Source organism: Mesoplodon mirus, assembly GCF_964341445.2.
Source record: "Mesoplodon mirus genome assembly, chromosome: 9".
Classification (NCBI taxonomy): domain Eukaryota; kingdom Metazoa; phylum Chordata; class Mammalia; order Artiodactyla; family Ziphiidae; genus Mesoplodon; species Mesoplodon mirus.
The window spans coordinates 82,930,289-82,948,903 of NC_138985.1; the positions used below are offsets into that span (position 1 = coordinate 82,930,289).

Genomic DNA, 18,615 nt, shown 5'->3' on the forward strand with positions numbered 1-18,615 from the left:
AAATGACCGATAAAAATTGTGTTGTGTCTAAACAGAAGTAAGAGATTAGTAGCAATCTCATCCCAAAATGTGTAAAATAATGTATGTTCTCTAACAACAAATGATATTGATGAGCAAAAGAAATATTAAATCTCTGTTAGAATGCCTTTTCTTTTCTTGATTAAGAAATCTTTTTTTTTTTTTTTTTTTTGCCGTATGCAGGCCTCTCACTGTTGTGGCCTCTCCCACTGCGGAGCACAGGCTCCGGACGCGCAGGCTCAGTGGCCATGGCTCACGGGCCCAGCTGCTCCGTGCCATGTGGGATCTTCCCAGACCGGGGCACGAAAACCCGTGCCCCCTGCATTGGCAGGTGGACTCTCAACCACTGCGCCACCAGGGAAGCCCCTTGATTAAGAAATCTTAATCAAGATTAAGTCTCTATTATTATAGACTATGGGTTAGTCTGTAAGATATTAGACCTCTAGTTTTATGAGCATAAGAAAGATTTGATATCAGCAATTGAGGGACAATGGAATAGCAAATTAGAATGTATTTGTGTGACTTTGGAGTTTTGGGCTAACCCACTTTATAAATGAACTGTTCTCTTGTAATTCAAGCTGAAAGCTATTAATTTAGCTATACCTGTACTGAGTCTTTTAAAGTATTTACTGATGTGCTTTTCTGTCTTTTTCTAAAATAGTAATGCAGAAAGCCTGGAGAGAGAGAAACCCCCAAGCTAGGATTTCTGCAGCCCATGAAGCCTTAGAGATAAATGAGTAAGTGGGGGTAAATCTTGCTTGCTGAATGTATTCAGTTGCCATTCATGGGATACTTAAACTATGCATTTGAACTTGAGGATTATTGGGGGGGGGTATTAATTTATTTAAAAAAATTTTTTTATAAAGGCATCCATGTAAAGGTAGTTTTAGTCATTTTAGACAACAATTTAGTGGCTTTGCTATGACCCTAAATTAAATCCTTCAAGGGCTAGCCATGGAATAATGTGTGGACATAAAATAAATATAGTGCTTTACATATCTAAAACATTGTGGCAGGGACATTTTTCCAGATATAGAATGCTCATCTCTGCCATCACATTTTCTAGGTAGAACTTCTGCTAGTAGGGAAAACATAGTAAAAAACATAAAGTGAAGAAATTATACTTTAAAAATATTTCAAGATCAAGACAAAGATGAGAGGAAATGCTGTCCTTAGTGCTGTTAAACATTCTGTGGGTCACCAAGGAAGGCTGGGAAGTCTCGTCTGGAGATGTCAGGAAATGAGAAAGATTCTTAAAGTTGGAGTCATAAAAGCTCAGGGTTGGCAAAGACCTTGAAGGTCTTGTAGTTCAAACACCCATCTGGTGCTTGAATCACCTCGACACTCTCCCTGCCAAGTGGTCATTGTTAAACTATGTTATGATTTTTCTGAAGAGGGTTACAGAATCTTCAGAGGTCTTTAATGAAAAGATTCACTTGAGAGTTGGAAATCCTGCCAATGTAACCTGTTGATCTATTTGGTTTCTGATTCTGTCATGCAACATATTTATTTTCCAGTTTCTTGTCATCTACAAATTTGATATGCCTGCCTTCTATGTGTCATCCGTGTTTCTAATAAAAGTATCAGGACCAGGGATAGAACCCTGTGACATGACATATAGAAACCACCCTCCAGGTTCATGTCTTCATGGATCATCACCCTTTGGTATTTATTGTACAACCAATTACTAAGCCACCCAGTTACACTGTGATTCAACCCATATTTCTGCATTTTGATCTTAAAAATGCCAATTGTAGCTATGGATCTTTAATGTATAGTAAATCCATTACAGTACATTAAGCTAGCACAAACTGATTTATTTATTCTTAGTGAATTTAAGCTAGCTTCCAGCATTCACTACTTTCTTTTAAAAATGCTTAGAAACTATCCCTTTAATAATCCATTAGAATATCTTTCCAAATCACCGTTCTGTAGTTTGGGAAGTCTGCCTTCTTCCCCTTTTTGAACATTTTTACTACATTAGTCATCTCATCTTCTAGAACCTCTCCATTCTTGTGATTCCTTAACAATACACAGAGAGCAATTCCGTGGGCTGCCTACAAGATCTGTTGGCTTCCTGGGATTTGCCTATCCCAGTACAATAATTCATTTACAATAGATCAGTCACTTGCTATCTTACATCTTTTTATTCATTTTAGGGTTTAATTTCTTCTCCCTTTGTCAGTCTGACAATCATTCTCCCTGATGGAGAAATCAGGAACCAAATAGGAGTTAGAGAGTTTTGTTTTCTCTTTATTATCTGCTGCTACTCACTATAAACTTTCCTTGTTTTGATGTTGTTGTTGTGTCGTTTGTCTTTTTTGCTTATTTATATTTGTCATGGTTTTGGAGAAGTGGGGGTGGTGATAGGGCCTTAAACATAAGTTAAAAACAGGGAATAGATGGTTGTCTTGAGCATTTTTTGTTTTGCCTTTATTTTGTTTTGCAAGCTTCAGCTAATGTGGAGTTGTAGCTCTCCTGACATTATTCTGAAAAGCTCATTTCTCTTGTGGCCCTTCATTACATGCCCTCCTTCCATCTTTTTTTACATGTCCTTTAGAAATATGACCTTGTGAGAGATCTCTGTGCAGCCATAGTGGTTACTTGTCACCCCTCTTTTCTTCCTGAGAGGGTCATTTGTGATTGCAGTTTTGATTAGACATTTGGAAGCTGCTTAATCCTCTTAAACCATTTTTCCTTCTGCGTCTCATGCCATTGAATCACGCCTCTTTTCTTTGAATTTTTTGAAGTCCACCTTACCTTCTCTGATTATCCTGAAGTCTGAAATGACATAGTAACTCTCTCTGAATGTTCCTATCAATTTTCATTTCACCAACTATTTTTTTCTTCTTGGTCAGAATTAGGTCCAGAGTTGAAGTTCCCCTAATTGCTTCCTCTACCATCTGGGAGATAAAATTATTACCAAAGTAAGTCAAGAACCTGTTGAGTGCCCTACTTCTAACCAAATGAGACTTCTTCTAGCAGATATCTGGATGGTTGACACCCCCATCACCATACTTTCTTGCTTCTGTATGTGTATTGTGTTGTGACAGGATGCATCATCTCTATCTTCCATTGAGCTGAACAGTCTGTTCTGTACTCCCCAACCATTAGCACTTCTATTGCTCTTTCCTTTCTCCTTCACTCATAAGCTCTTAGCATGTTTCTACCCCAGACTCATGAGTTTCTACATAGATGTATGTTTTCTTGGCCAGTAGTGCTACTCTGCCTCTCCTCCTAAGAGTGCTATTTGCAATATAAATAAACAAAGCAAGCGAGCTAGCCCCAACCTGTCTTGAGTTCCCAGCCCACCAGCTATAATCTTATAGCTAATTCCTCTAATACCGCGTCCACCACTCAGTATTACAATCTCAATTTTCACTTCATTACCCTGGACCTATATTTATGTGTCGGCATCTGAAGCCTGAAGTGTTGCTTCCCAATGCCCAACCCATTTATTTCTCCAGTGAATCACTGGGCAGTTTTAGCATCATAATTGTTCTCTCCAAGTGATATCTGCTGCCCTCCACAGTAATTGGTTTTACAGCTTTTTTTCTGGGCATTTTTTTTTCTCCCTACCTCACCACATTCAGTTTAAATCCCTATTGATCAGTCCTGCCTGAAATTAGAGGGACTGGCTAAAGAACTTACAAGACCCCTCCTCAAGGCTAAGATTAACTAGTAACCCCAAATCTCACATAAGCCATAAATTCAGCCTCCTTTTCCTACCTGGCTGTTGTAGTTTATGAATAGTAGAAGTAACATTTGGTTTCACTTTCTGTTTATTTTCTCTCTTGTGGTCTGATGGAGGTTCTGATAAGTAGGGAAATGACCACAAGAGAGGCAGTGGAGAAAGCCAAGGGATATGTACAGATCAGGACCTGTGTGGTCTGCTCTGGCCTCACCATTTCCTTATCACATTCCCTTTCTTTGGCATTTGGGTTGTTGTTCTGTGATTTGGAAGGTTTAAATTTTCAAGAGTTCCCCTTGTTCGTTAGTTGAGTGTTTATCCTTTCTGACTTCCTATGTTAGAGGTTGTTGAAAGGATTAAATGAGACGATATATGTTAAGTGCCTGGTACAGTGCTTAATAGAAACTAAGCAACAGGTGTTAGCTATTATTGTTAAAGGTGTGAGATTTAACCCTTGTTTGCTCCTGAGGCTGAATCTAATTTTGAGCTCTTCTGAAATAACTCTACCTGTAGGTTCTTCCAGTATTCTTCTCTGACATAGAAGACCAGTGCTAACTGTAATGAAATGTTGAAGCACTGCTTGTTAAATGAATAACTTATTTGATTTAATGAATTTCTCATTCTGAATAAATGCTTAGACTAAAGAGAATCTGTGTTTAGTAAATAAAAGTAAACTTTATGGTATCTCTAACTTTGAGTGTCAGAAGGAGATGTTTAATAACAGCTATTCTCATTGCCATCGTTAGCTGACATTGTTGAGCATGTACCACATGCTGGCTACTACTGTACTGAGCACTTTTCATGCATCACCTTACTTAACCTTCACAACAACGCTGTGAACAAGTGGATTCCATGTTGTTCTCCATCAGGGAGGCAGAGTAATAACTTGCCCAAAGTGACACACTAATAAGGGGCAGAGTCCTTATGCTCCTAACACTACTCATCCTACCTCTCAAGCTAAAACACAGACATTTCTTTTGTACCATTATTTTGTGTCAATGACTACATACAGGGGTGCATGAACCAGTTGGCCACTCTGCATGTTTTGGCATAACTCCTGCCCTTCTGCATGCACTCCTACAGCTATTACAATGTCCTTGGATTTGTAATTGATGGCGGCTGTTATCTGAATGGACAGGTGTGCAACTGCTTATATTCTCTTGGCTGAAGAAGAAGCAACAACCATTGCTGAAGCAGAAAAGCTGTTTAAGCAGGCCCTGAAAGCTGGAGACGGCTGTTACCGGCGTTCTCAGCAGCTACAGCATCATGGATCCCAGTATGAAGCCCAACATAGTAAGGTTTCATCCAGGTTGACGTGTTGGGGGATCAGAATTGTAACATGATTAATCAGAGCAAATTTTTCAGTCCAGTTCAAAAGGCATTTCTCCTAGATTAGAATAAATATTGTTTTTTGCCTTTCTTTGTTTTTATTAATTTTTCTTCCCCAAAAGAGCACAGCACATAATTAACTTATAGCTTCATTACTGTTCATGTTTTCATGCCTACTCATAGATTTTTAACTCTAGAAATAAAGGTAATAACCTTTAATGGTGACCCTTTTTCTCCTCAGAATTCTTACATACTTCTGTTTATCAGTTGCTTCTCTGCCCCATAATTTTAAATCCTAATTGGGAAACAGGACTTAAATTAGCGTTAATGCTATCAGAGGTTTTGTCTTACGGGTCTTCTACAGCATGGGTTGCAATAGGACAGCTAAGAATATAACAGCTATTGGTGATTGTCTCAGTATTTAGCTCTTATTTAGGAAGCACTGCTGTTGGCTTCTAGGGAGAAAGAGCCATGAATTCCTAATTTTGTATCTTTTTTATATTTAAATTATTTAAAATAATGGTTTTTTTTATTTAACATAACTTTAAAATGAGGCCTTTCATTTTAGTACACTAAACTGAGAGTCAGTGTTATTTGGGGGGAATGGCATAAAAACAAGACAACAAAATCATTTCTGGAATTTCTTGAGCTCCTCGACTTGTCAATTTGTTGGTTGTTTAAGCAGAAATTTAGTGATCCTTGTGAGAGGGAGTGTTTTCACTGTCTAACCAAACTTTGGGTTGTTTCTTTAAAATGGAATTTCTCTCATTTCTCTCTCCCGCATCTTGGAGAGTAGGAGTGTATCTCCTTCATATTTGAGATTATAAAATTAAGTTGTAGTGTTAAGCCTGGATTTGGTGCAGAAACTGAATGTATTAGTCCCTATGACTAAGGTACAGTGAGATCTTTGCATTGTGGCCTGTGTATATAAGTCTGTCCACATAACCCCTCAATACACAGGTTTTAATTTTTATTCTTAGTAGTATATATGTTAATCAAGTCTCTAATCGCCATCTATATCTTGCTTTTTAAAAAAAGTTATGTATAACACTGTGAATTTTGAAGACATATATAGTAAATGTCTGTTTTGTGAATAAAATGAGGATTAATCCATAAAGTTACATAATCTGTAATATAACTTGAGAAATTTTCTTTATTTCTTTTCTTCTGTAAATTAATCCCTTCAACCTGTTGCCTAAATCTATCCAAAAAAATATAATCACATCTTTAAAGTAATTTGTAGGTACTTGGCAGATTTTCAGCACACATCTTGTTCTCATTGTTTAAAACTTGAAATGTTAGGACTTTGGTCTTAACATCTTTTAATAGCTGCATATTATACATATACTTAATCTATAACAGGTGTGTCATATTTTTCTAAAACATGGTAATTTTATTGAGGATTAAGTACATACATGTTCTCACTGGTCTGGAAACATATCCAGAAATACACATAATTAAATAAGAGATTAAGATGAAAAGTTGTTAATGTACTTTTTAAGAGCCATCTTAGTGACTATTATTACAACTATTTAGCTTGTCAATACTTTCTCTAACACTAGGGTAGTTTTTCATTTTGTTGCATGGTCTATTGTCATATCTGGAATGTGTTATGTTGCCATTTAAAATTGACTGCTTTGGGGACCTGGAGATGATTATGATGTCACTAGTGTTAGGGAAAGAATAATGTAAAACAGAAGGTCAAGATGAGGCTTCTCCAGACTTAATGTCAAGAAGGAAAAAAAAATAGTTCATCAGGATGCAACCTGAGATTCACCTCTTTGCATCTTCACCAAAAGCATGCACGCTAGAAGAATGTGGAATTCTTGCTTGTAAACCTCATGCAATGTGGGTATGTTCATTTTCCCAGCACTTTGTGGCAGATGATTTTATTTATCGAATATTCAACATCCTAACTCAAAAGCATGACTTAATAGTCACATGATTTGACCTTTGGAAATCTAAGTACTTTGACTTTACTCTGTTTGCGTTCTGCTATTAGCAAAGTTGTCAGTGCTCCTAGCAGTAAGGAAGAGTCAAAGGAGCAGACTCTTCTCTCTGAGGTTTTCCTTTAAGGGCATGAAAAATATGCCTCTGTATTTTTTCTTGCTGCTGAGCTGAAAGCTCTTTTTTTTTTTTTTTTAAGTTTTGGTGTTTTATGTCTCCCTCTTCAGGACGAGACACCAATGTCTTGGTCTACATCAAAAGAAGGCTAGCAATGTGTGCCAGAAGACTCGGGAGGACCAGAGAAGCAGTGAAAATGATGAGAGATGTGAGTTTGAATTAATGTTTGGGAACAGTGACAATGCACCTGACTTACAGAAGGAGGAACCCACTGAATGAGGCCACAGCAGATAGTACCACTGATGGTGTGGTGGTCCCATAAGGGCTGGGGTTCTGTTCTAGCTCCAAACTTAGTAGATGAGTAATCTTGGACAAGTTACTCAACTTGTTTGTGCCCTGTTTCCTCATCTGTAAAATGGGGATAACAGTAACTTTAGCAATAACAATACACTAATAATAATGATTACTACTTAGGAGTGTTGTGAAGATTAAATGAGATAATACATGCAAAGCTTTTAGTAGAGTGACTGGCCTATTAAAGAAATCTCAGTAGATATCCTTACTGTTAGACCTTTGGGACTGTAGCCAGAAGCCAAGAATGAGATCAGCCATTTTAGCTAACTGACTTTTTTTGTGTTTAGTTGTTAGGAAGACTTGAATAAACTATGGCTCAAATTGCTACTCTCAAATTTAATAACATTATGATCTAATCTTATTATGGTCACTTCAAGCATTTTCCTAGGTTCTTGAATCAGGATATTTTATTAGTGGTAGTCAACATAGTAAGAGAGAAAATAGGTGAGAGTTTTAAAACAAAAGAGAACCAAAGGAGGTTATTATTATGTAACTTAAAATAAAAACAGTGGTTTTAAGGGAAACCAGTTGAGGAACTTTTACTTCCACATTTTTTTTTTTATAGTAAGAAATACTTTTCATAAAGAGACAGACACCAGTGGGAATTGTATTTATAAACCATTTTCTTTTTAAAAACAATCTCAGAAAGCCTTTGTCAACATTTTATTCTTCTACTGTCTTCCTGAATTAGGAGACAGGTAACTGCCCATTATAAAAATAAAAGAAACGAGGGGTAAGATAAAAGTGGCATCCTGCCCAATTCTCAGCTTTTGGGTTTGAGAACAGGACTGTGTAAACCCAGTGAGCCTTTCCTCAGTTTGTCTCTGGAAGGGCAGTAATTCATGTAAATTCCCAGTTACTCTTTGGTGGTGGGGACCTGCACTCCAGGCTCACCCCTGGTTATTTCTGCAAGTTACAGTATAATGTGAAGGCCCAAGTGAGGCCCGTACTTCTGGCTTGGGTTCTGGCTACTCCATTAAACAGCAATTTAGCTAGCCACCAGACGTGAGGAGAGGAACAGAGGAGGGAGATTCCAAGATAATTCTAACTTGACTGAAGGTGATAGATGCTTCTTAGGCAAAGCCACTGCAAGGGGGATCTCCCAGGATTAAATTCTTTTGGTCGAAGGAAGAATTTAAAGAATGTTATATAAGTGCTAAATTTTAGAAAAGGAGATTTCTGTAGAAACATGACTTGCTCGCAAAGCTTTTTAACTTGCAGAAATTCCAGCTTTTGATATAGTGCAGAAACTCTACCAGTCCCTGAAAGAGCTGAGAATTTTATGAAGGATGGGGTATTTCTCTATCTTAAAGTGGCCCAGCCACATTCAACCTTTAACAAGGTATTTTATATTTATTGCCTTTTCTTAACCTTAATTAGCCTGGGACAGGCATGCATGGAGGAACAGATTTTGGTGATTTTCTTTATTATATGCTTAAGCAATTTCATAGGAAAAACAAACTCAGATGATTTTAATTCCAGTTTTTTTCAATCAGTCTCATGCTGATTGTCATCATTTTTAGTATATACATATAAAATTTCACATGATTAAAAGCAATATGTCTATACTACGGTTTGATTTTTGTTTAACCTTATTTTATATTTACAATCCCATTTATTGACTTAGTCTACAAATAGATCTTGGGGGAAAATTTGGAATCCAGTGTAATAAATGCTGGGCAGGGAGTAAGAAAACCTGCAAGTAACTCTCAGCTTTGCTCTTCACTAGCTTTGTGACTCGGGGCAACTTCCTTCCCTTTCATGGGCTCTTCATTTGTCTTCTGTAAATTGGGGATAATGATTCTTACCTAAAAGAGTAACTGAGGGAGTCAAGGGGACAATGAAATGAGATAATGTGAAAACACCTGGCATATAGTAGATGTGCTTACCTTTTTTCCCTATTTTTTCTCCATTACATAATTATGTCTTAATTTGCTGAACTATTCCCCTGATGGGCATTTTGGGATATTTATGATTTCTTTTTCTTGAATGGATCAATTAGTCTCTCTCCTTCTCTTTTCATATGTGTATACACACACATCCATATACATGTGTATATCTGTAATCCTATGTATATATTTCTTAGGTTACTTTTCTAAGAAAAAAATCTGTCATATTATTAGACTACCAATACATGTTGTCTTTTGACTGGGTCTACCGAGCATCCAGTAGATATGGGCCCTAGTGTTGTAACAGTCCAGTGAAGGACACTGTCAGACATGGTGGAGATTTGTTTTGAAGAGAAATATCCAAAGTGCTCTTTCCTTCAGAAACTGCTGGAATCCTAAATGGAGGAGGGGAGGTTGAGGCCCCTCTCTCTGTTAAAGCCGAAGCTGGTCCCCGCCCTGCAGCAGACAGTTGGGCCAGCCTGGCTCCTCTCAGGTCACGGGTCATGCGTAGACGGGGACTTCCCTGAGAGGCCACTCCTTCAACAGCGTGCTCACAAACCATCTTGCTGGGAAGCTTCCTCTGATAAAACAGCACGCTGGGTTCCAGGCAGCCTGCTGATAAAGCATTAGGGCAGGAGGATCTAAGTTTTCATTAAGACACAGCCATCCTACCCCGTGTGCATTAGTAGAAACTTTCCTAGAGCAGATTTTAAAGTGGACATAGAAATGGCAGAGTCAGAATGCCTTCCCTGTAGAAAGTAGACTCTTTAAAACATTTCTCTGGCAATCCCTTAAGAAAGGGAAAACTGTTAAAAACTGTTCATTGGTGATTTATCCTGAAAAAGAATGAATGGGAATTCTGGGAAGGCCAGCTGTCGATGGTTATGGATCAAAATATTGATCCTGTAAGTGAAATATTGATGAGGTAAGAAGACATAGGCTCCTTAATGTCAAGATTCATGGTTTCTCGTTTTGAAAGCAACACATTAATTATTTTTAATTCCCAGGATGTTTTCTCAAAAAACTCACTTTAATTAGCTTCCTTTTGCAGTCAAGAATACAAAAGCACCTTCCCTACTGAAGGAGTGTTTGGCAGTGAATAGAGCTAATAAGAGAGCATGGTGGCTTTTGAACTTCACTATAAGGTGTTACTTATTATTCAAAATGAAAAGAGCTACATTTAAAGAAAGTCTTTCTTTTTCAAATTTAAAGAAAGTCTATTTGCTTGTTCTCATTTGGGGGAATTTCGCCTTTTTTATTTTTTTAATTTAAAAAAATTTATTTTATTTTTGTTTGTTGTTTTTGTTCTTCCCCGCCTCTTTTATTAACATTTGATATATGACACAATTTTTCTCTTTTTAACTTTTACCATTTAACTAACCTCACATTTTTCCTGTGTCTTTCCCTGGCCCTATTTGAGTAGACTGGAAATAGAATTCATAAGGCTGACTGGTCTGGCCCCTTAGCCATACTCAGTCAGAATTGGTGTAAACTGGTATGGGTGGGATCGTGTGCCCAGATAAGAGGAAGAGGAGCCTCTTAAAACTCCTCTTGCCCCAGGTCATTTGGTCTAGGGTATGATTTCCCAGTCTTGGCACTATTGACATTTTGTGCCACATGGCTTTGTTGTGGGTGTCCTGTATTGTAGGCTGTTCAGCAGTATTGCTGGCCTCTACCCACTAGACGCAGTAGCAGCCCATCCCCTTGTTGCTCCCCAGTGTGACAACCAAAAATGTCTCTAGACACTGCTAGTCTTTAGACATTTGTCCCCTAGGGGAGGGGGTGTGCAAAACCATTACCCATTAAGAACCACTGATCTGGAGAATCCTACAGTGAGTAGATATGTTTTAGGGCAGACATCAAATTTTAATTCACTCTGCTTGTTGGTAGTCTGAGTTTCCCCTATGGTGGGTACAAACCTCTAAAGCGCCCCTAGAATTGATTAGCTCCTACTAGAACCCTTGACCTGGGACCAGGCTGGTTTGAGGAGCTATTTTGTCTCATATGGGACTCACTGAATAGGTATCCTGGGGTATGAAGAGTAAATGAACTTAAAGATTTTGGCGGTGTCCTAGTTGGAGGGATAAGAAAGAAACAGAGGCAAATTATGGGGTAGCGGTCTTCCTTGGTCCTTGTCCATGCTTTCAGATCATTGTCTGCCTCTCTTCCCTAACATCTAAAGCTCCTTTGAAAGTTGACCGTAAGCTCTCAGACTTTACCACCTGTTTTGCCTCCTTTTGGTAGTTTTCTGCAGACCTCTGAGTCATTCTCCCTGATTCCTGTTTCACCCTCTCTCTCTGCAACACTACCTCTTTAACTATCCTGGCCTCTCATTTGACACAGGTCATCACAACCTTCTTAAAACATTTGACTTATTTTAGGAAACCATGCTCTCTAAGTTCTCCTGAAATTGCAGTCTTCCTGGCTAGATCCTCCTCATCTTCCCAACTTCCCAAATTTGAAGTGTCCCCCGTCCTGTCCTAAGCCTTCCTTTCTATTTCCATCTACAACTCTGGATGACGACATTTAGACTCAGAGTTTTAAATACCATCTAAATGCTGATGAACATTTCTGTAGTGTTTATTATGTTCTAGGCGTTATTTTAAGTGCTTTACAAATATAAATTACTTAATTCTCATAACAGCCCTTGACATAGGTGCTTGTTCAAGGTTACATAGCTAATGAGTATTTCTGAGAATGTAATCTTCCAGTCCAATCACCTGCACCAGAAATATCCAGGGTGCTAGTTGAGTACCTGCTTCACAGGATTAGTGTAGGGATTAAATGGAATAATCCATACAAGGCACTCGGCACAGGACTTCACGAATAAGTACTCAGTTAGTGTGCTATTCTTACCATTACTGTCTAAGATATATTGTTAAGTGATAAGGAAAGGTGTAAATATTAGGTATAGTTTGATTCCATTTTTTTCAATTAAAAATAGATGCTAATATCAACCAGTCGTTCTCAAACTTTTTGGTCTCAGGACCCCTTTAAAATTACTAAGGACCCCAAAACTTTTGTTTGTGTGGGTTTATCTATTGATATTTACCATTTTTGAAACTAAAACTAAAACTAAATTACATCCACAAAGACCCTGTCTCCAAATAAGGTCACTTTCATAGGTACCAAGGGTAAGGATTTCAATATATTTTTTGGAGGACACAATTCAACCCACAACACCAGGTTATATATAAAAGCAAAATATAGACTCTTTGTCAATACTTTTATTCTTTCTAAATTTCACTACCTATATCAGATTAGCTGAAGGCATGTTTTATATTCTTTAGACCATGTTAAACCCTTTCTCAGTCTAGCCAGTAAAGGTTATAACTGCTAAACACCCTTCTTTTGTTCTTAGTCGGGGCTCTTTATAAAAAATAGAGAGGAAACTGCAGTTAACTCAGCCCTGGGCTTGTATCCTTACTGCATTTTCAGCATCATTTCCATGATTCCCAGTTGAGAACTGGAGCGTTTTCAGTTTTTGTCACGTAAGTTACATATTGAGTATTACTATGTACCAGACATTTTGCTAAGAAGTTTACATATACCATCTCATTTAACTCACACACCATAGTTGTCCTATTAAGTTGGAAGAATAATTTGTATTCACTGTAACAAGTCAAAGAATAAGGAAGTTATGATCTCTCCTCCACTCCTGCAGTGCCATCTCACTGAGGTAACCAACACTCGTGATTCAGTGTACATCTTTCCACCCCCTTTTCTTTGCTCCTATAAATACGTATCTGATCCTGTAAGGATTTTGAGCAGAGTTGATTTGTATCTTAACCAAGTTTCCATATGAGAATTAAGCCTTCATGGGGATGCTCACTTTCTGAGCTTCTTCTGTGGGGACTCCCTCTTAAAGAAGACATACAGGTTTTGAGATAATATAGTGCCATTTCTCCTGATCTCTTTTTTCACAATTATTTTATCCCTGTTTTTCACTGTTCTCAATTTTTATCTCAAATCACTTATTCAGGTGATCCCTTCATTAAGGAGAGATTAGGGCCAATGAACAGAGAGAGAGACAGGGTTTTTGAGCCAAATTTTAAAAGTATACAAAAGGATAAGTGAAGCTCATTAGATTTTGAGCGTCTTGAGTGCTGGTATGGTGTTTAGTTTTCTTGTGTGTCCCTCTCAGCACACTGCACAGTATCTTGTAGATACACAGTCAAGAAAATATTTGAGTTGGTGAATCAGAGCTGTGGCATACAAATTCCCAGTTAGCACTTTGCACCTGTGACTTTTGTTTCCCAGCCTTTGTTAAGACACCTCTTTGTTACTGGTTTAATTCTGCTGATTTTCTACCTTCCTTAGAAGTGGTAACATTTATTTTTAAACTAAAGTAAATTAAAGCAAGTTCTATTTAGAATATTATTGTAGATGTTCATTGTATATCTTCCCTTTTAGGTCATTAGAAGTATCTTAGGGTGTCGGCAATTGACCTTTGGGAATTAATTTAATAGTATTGGTACTAATAGCAAGAGTATGCGCTTTAAATGCTTTGCGAAGTGGAGCACTTCTAATGAAAGCACACTTTAGAAAATATAAACCTCTGGGACTAATCAAACTCTTTGGAACATTAAGGACTATTAATTTGCATTTTTGTCTGCTTATGTTCATGAAGAAAAATCTTCATGAAATTAATGATTTATAAAAAGAACTGGTATGCCCTTCCCAAATTGTTAAAAAAATTTTAGAGAATATTCTGTAACGAAAATTCTGTTTTTATTGCATAGGTAGGAAGATCTTTTTAGGAAAAAAGGAAAAGTCTAGCTGGATATATTGGAGGTTAATTTCTATTCCCTTTTATCTCCTTTTCCTTATTCTTAAATTCTCAAATTCTAGTTTCATTCCTTTCTTCCCTCCACCTTTCCATTCCACAGGTCACATTTCCCTTTTATCAGTATTTCCTTTTTTTCCTTAAAATTGTCTTGGATTATTATGAATAACTTGGTTGATAGATTGTTTTAGAAGATGTTAAGTAGATTGTTGAAAGAAGTCAAGTACCATTATGTAGGCGTGAGGCGCGGGAAGAGTAGCATTTTAATATGTTCTGGCAACCAAGTATCGCTTGAACATAGTTACTTTCAAGCTTTTAAGACAACCAGATATATCATTAAACTAAAGACAAAGTGTGCAGTGAAATATGTTAATTCCTAGTAAGTGTTCCTGAAGTGTTTGTTGGCATGTTTTCTAGATTCTATCTTTGCTATACTCACAAATAAAGAAAAAGTGAATCTTGAAAGCAAATGCTATCAATAGTAACTCACTGATCTTCAAAGGCTGTGACTTTGAAAACTTTATAGACCTTTGCTTTTTTTTTAAATCATGATTTGCTTTTCTAGATTTGTCTGATATATTAAGTTGACTTATTCAATAAATTATTGGCAATTAGTAATTTATATAGAAAGGAAAATTATTTAACTAATAAGAGCAAATAATAGATTTATTGATTATTGACTTACCTTGTTGCATCAGCAATGATGAAGCAGTTTCATCAGTACTGTACTCTGTATTCACTATTCAGAGTGAAGGGCTTGTGGCAAATAATCCCTGAGGCAGATGAGTGTTATTTACCTTAGGTGTTGTCATTTACATAAAAGTCTTTATTTGTGGCATAATGAATTCATAGCTGATAAACTAGCTGTCACTATCAGGGTTTTCCATATTCTGGGCCCACATTTTTCCATGTGGTGAGTAGTATCCACTACTGAGTAGAGCTTTCAATGTATATGGCTGGCCTATGAGCAATTCTAGATAGATGCCTGTCATCTGGGAGTTTGATTTGGCTTCCCTCCTCCAATCAACTGTTCTTGACGTCCCTTTCCACGTACTCATCTTTGGCTTCTGCTTCTCCACTATGTCTACAACCAGTTCTTCTCTTGGATTCCTGCTGTTCTGCATTTTGCCTTCCCAGGACTCAATCCTGGTTTCATTCAGTGGCTCCAGTCATGCCCACTGTTTATCTAGTTGCACATCATCTCTCTCCCTTTCTACACTGCAGCCCTGATTTTGGTCTTCCTCCACCCACGTTGCACTAAACCATCCAGTTATTCATCTATTCATTTATTCAGCGAAAAAGGATTGAACCTCCATTTCATGCCAGTCCCTGTTCTAGGTGATAGGTATAATCAATAAACAAAACAAAGACCACTGACCTTACATGCTTTACATTCTAGCAGAGAAAAGAGACAAAAATAAACATAATAAGCATGTATTTTCATAGCATATTAGAAATTGATAAATGCTGTGGAAAAACAATTAAATAGAGCAGGATAAGGAAAATAAGGAAAGGCAGTGGGCAGAGAGTGGAGGCCATGGAAATCACAGTTTTAATAAAATGATCAAGTATGTGTGATGTAGAAGGTGACATTTCACCAAAGGCCCTGAAGCAGGAATATACTGGTGCACTCAAGTAATAGCAAAAGAGTTCTGGGTGGAACAGAGTAATCCCAGGGGAGGGGTGGAGATTACAGATGATGTAGGGTTTTTGGACCATAGTAAGGGCTTCAGCTTTTGCCTTGGGTGAAGTGGGGGCCATGAAAGGTTTTGAGCAGAGGAGTGACATGACCACTCTTAATTTTTACAGCCTGCTGTGTGGCAAGGGGGAAGCAAAGAGGTCAATCGGAAGGCTCTTATATTAATCTTGGCGAAGGACGGTAGTGGCTCAGGCCTGAGTAGTATCAGAGGAGGTGGTGAGAAGTGATCAGATTCTACATATATTTCAAAAATAGGACCAGCAAGATTTGCTAATCTATCAATATGCCGTGTGAAAAACAGAGAGAAGTCAAGGATATTTCCAGGGACTTTGCCATGGAAGGAGAGGAGTTCCTATCAGCTAAGATGTAGAAATCTGCAGGTTTTTTGGGAAAGGTTGAGTTCAGTTTTGACCATGCTATATTTGAGAGAGCACATTACTCATTTTTATCATAAATAATGGCTTCTTAATCTTTTTGTGGATCAAAACAAATTTTTGCTTTGTTGAGGTGAGGAAACCATTAAATAGAGGAAAAATAATGGGACCTCTGTGTTTGATGGAATCTCTTCTAAAATATAGATGATAAGGAACTCCCATTATAGTACCATTCATTTAAGAACTTCCAGGAAGGCAAAACTTAATTGATGTTAGAGAGACCAGGACCGTCACAATCTTGCAAAATATGTAATGCAGTATGTGTTTAACTTACATATCTATAGATTTTCTTTTTCTTACCGTTTTCACTCAACCCTTATTTTTCAGGTCTGTCCATGTTTACATCTCGTACCTCTGGTATATGTTTGCAATTTCTAACTTCTGTGTCCTATTCCCTATTATGCTCTTACTCTGTTTTACTTAACCTTTCCCCTAGTGGGGCCCCCATATTGCCTCCAGCTTCCCATTATCAACACCCTGATGGACATGCAAGAAGCCTTCCCTGGGGTGTATGCCCAGGAGTGGATTGCTGGATATTAGGCATATGAATGTGGATTTCAGCATGTCCTGCCAGTACACTTCCCAGAATGGCTGCCTGTGATTGTTTAAATTCTCATCAGCAGTACATGACTACGCCCATTTATCTCAGTACTAGGCCTGTTTTAAACACTATATATATGTTATATATATTTCAAATTCATTGCATATTGCTTTTTATCATGTTATTTCATAATTTAAAAAATATTATGTCTGTAGTTTTTCCCCTCTTTTCATTTTGTATTCTCTTTATTTGCCTCTTTTTACTTTTATTTTTGCTGATTAGTCTTGACAGGTGTGTGTCTTTTTTTTTTAACAGCTTTATCGAACTATATTTGCTTTACATTGTTGTGTTAGCTTCTGCTGTATAACAAAGTGAATCAGCTATATGTATACATATATCCTCATATCCCCTCCGTCTTGCGTCTCCCTCCCACTCTCCCTATCCCACCCCTCTAGGGGGACACAAAGCACTGAGCTGATCTCTCCGTGCTATGCAGCTGCTTCCCACTAGCTATCTGTTTTACATTTGGTAGTGTATATATGTCCATGCCACTCTCTCACTTCGTCCCAGCTTACCCTTCCCCCTCCCCGTGTCCTCCAGTCCATTCTCTACTTCTGCGTCTTTATTTCTGTCCTGCCCCTAGTTTCATCAGAACCATTTTTTTTTAGATTCCATACATATGTGTTAACATACGGTATTTGTTTTTCTCTTTCTGATTTACTTCACTCTGTATGACAGACACTAGGTCCATCCACCTCACTACAAATAACTCAGTTTCATTTCTTTTTATGTCTGAGCAATACTCCACTGTATATGTGTGCCACATCTTCTTTATCCATTCATCTATCGATGGACACTTAGGTTGCTTCCACGTCCTGGCTATTGTAAATAGAGCTGCAATGAACATTGTGATACATGACTCTTTTTGAATTATGGTTTTCTCAGGGTATATGTCCAGTAGTGGGATTGCTGGGTCATATGGTAATTCTGTTTTTAGTTTTCTAAGGAACCTCCATACTGTTCTCCATAGTGGCTGTATCAATTTACATTCCCACCAACAGTGCAAGAGGGTTCCCTTTTCTCCACACCCTTTCCAGCATTTACTGTTTCTAGATTTTTTGATGGTGGCCATTCTGACCGGTGTGAGGTGATACCTCATTGTGGTTGTGATTTGCATTTCTCTAGTGATTAGTGATGTTGAGCATCCTTTCATGTGTTTGTTGGCAATCTGTATATCTTCTTTGGAGAAATGTCTATTTAGGTCTTCCGCCCATGTTTGGATTGGGTTCTATGTTTTTTTGATATTGAGCTGCATGAGCTGCTTGTATTATTTTGGAGATTAATCCTTTGTCAGTTGCTTCATGTCTTTTTATTAAACTTTTCAAAAGAACTAGAATTTAGTTCTATTTATTTACTCAACTTTTTTGTCTTTATTCCAGTTTTACTGTCCATATTTGTACAATTCTTTTCTCCTCCTTCTCTTCTTTCTTCCCTCCCCCATTCTCTGTGTTTGTTGCCTTTTTATCAGGTTCTTAAGTTAAACACGCAGCTTCATTTGATTCTAAGTATCTCTTTATTTCCTTATAATTTCATCTTGTTCCACGTAGTGTGTTTTTAGCCCCTTATCATTGATTTATAATTTTTTTAATATTATATTCATTGGACATATATCATATGATATTGATTTGGGGAAAATTTAATGGAGGCCTCCTCTGAGGCCTAGTTACATGGTCAGTTTTCATAAATTTTATATCTGTTTGAAAGGAGTATGCTTCTATTGGTTACAAAAGTCTATATGTATTTACTAGTT

General features: G+C 37.6%; 1 protein-coding gene across 5 annotated transcripts in view; it reads left to right on the forward strand.

The window, feature by feature from the left end:
* Nucleotides 1–18,615, forward strand: part of ST7 (suppression of tumorigenicity 7) — a 263,462-nt gene that overhangs the window by 168,620 nt on the left and 76,227 nt on the right. For 3 of the 5 annotated variants that reach the window (XM_082631961.1, XM_082631960.1, XM_082631964.1), the window contains exons 6-9: nucleotides 680–755; nucleotides 2,877–2,945; nucleotides 4,848–5,002; nucleotides 7,213–7,310. In XM_082631961.1, coding sequence (XP_082488087.1) covers nucleotides 680–755; nucleotides 2,877–2,945; nucleotides 4,848–5,002; nucleotides 7,213–7,310 — 398 coding nt within the window. The remainder of the gene's footprint in view (nucleotides 1–679; nucleotides 756–2,876; nucleotides 2,946–4,847; nucleotides 5,003–7,212; nucleotides 7,311–18,615) is intronic. The other 2 variants (XM_082631963.1, XM_082631962.1) reach the window with 1 other exon arrangement.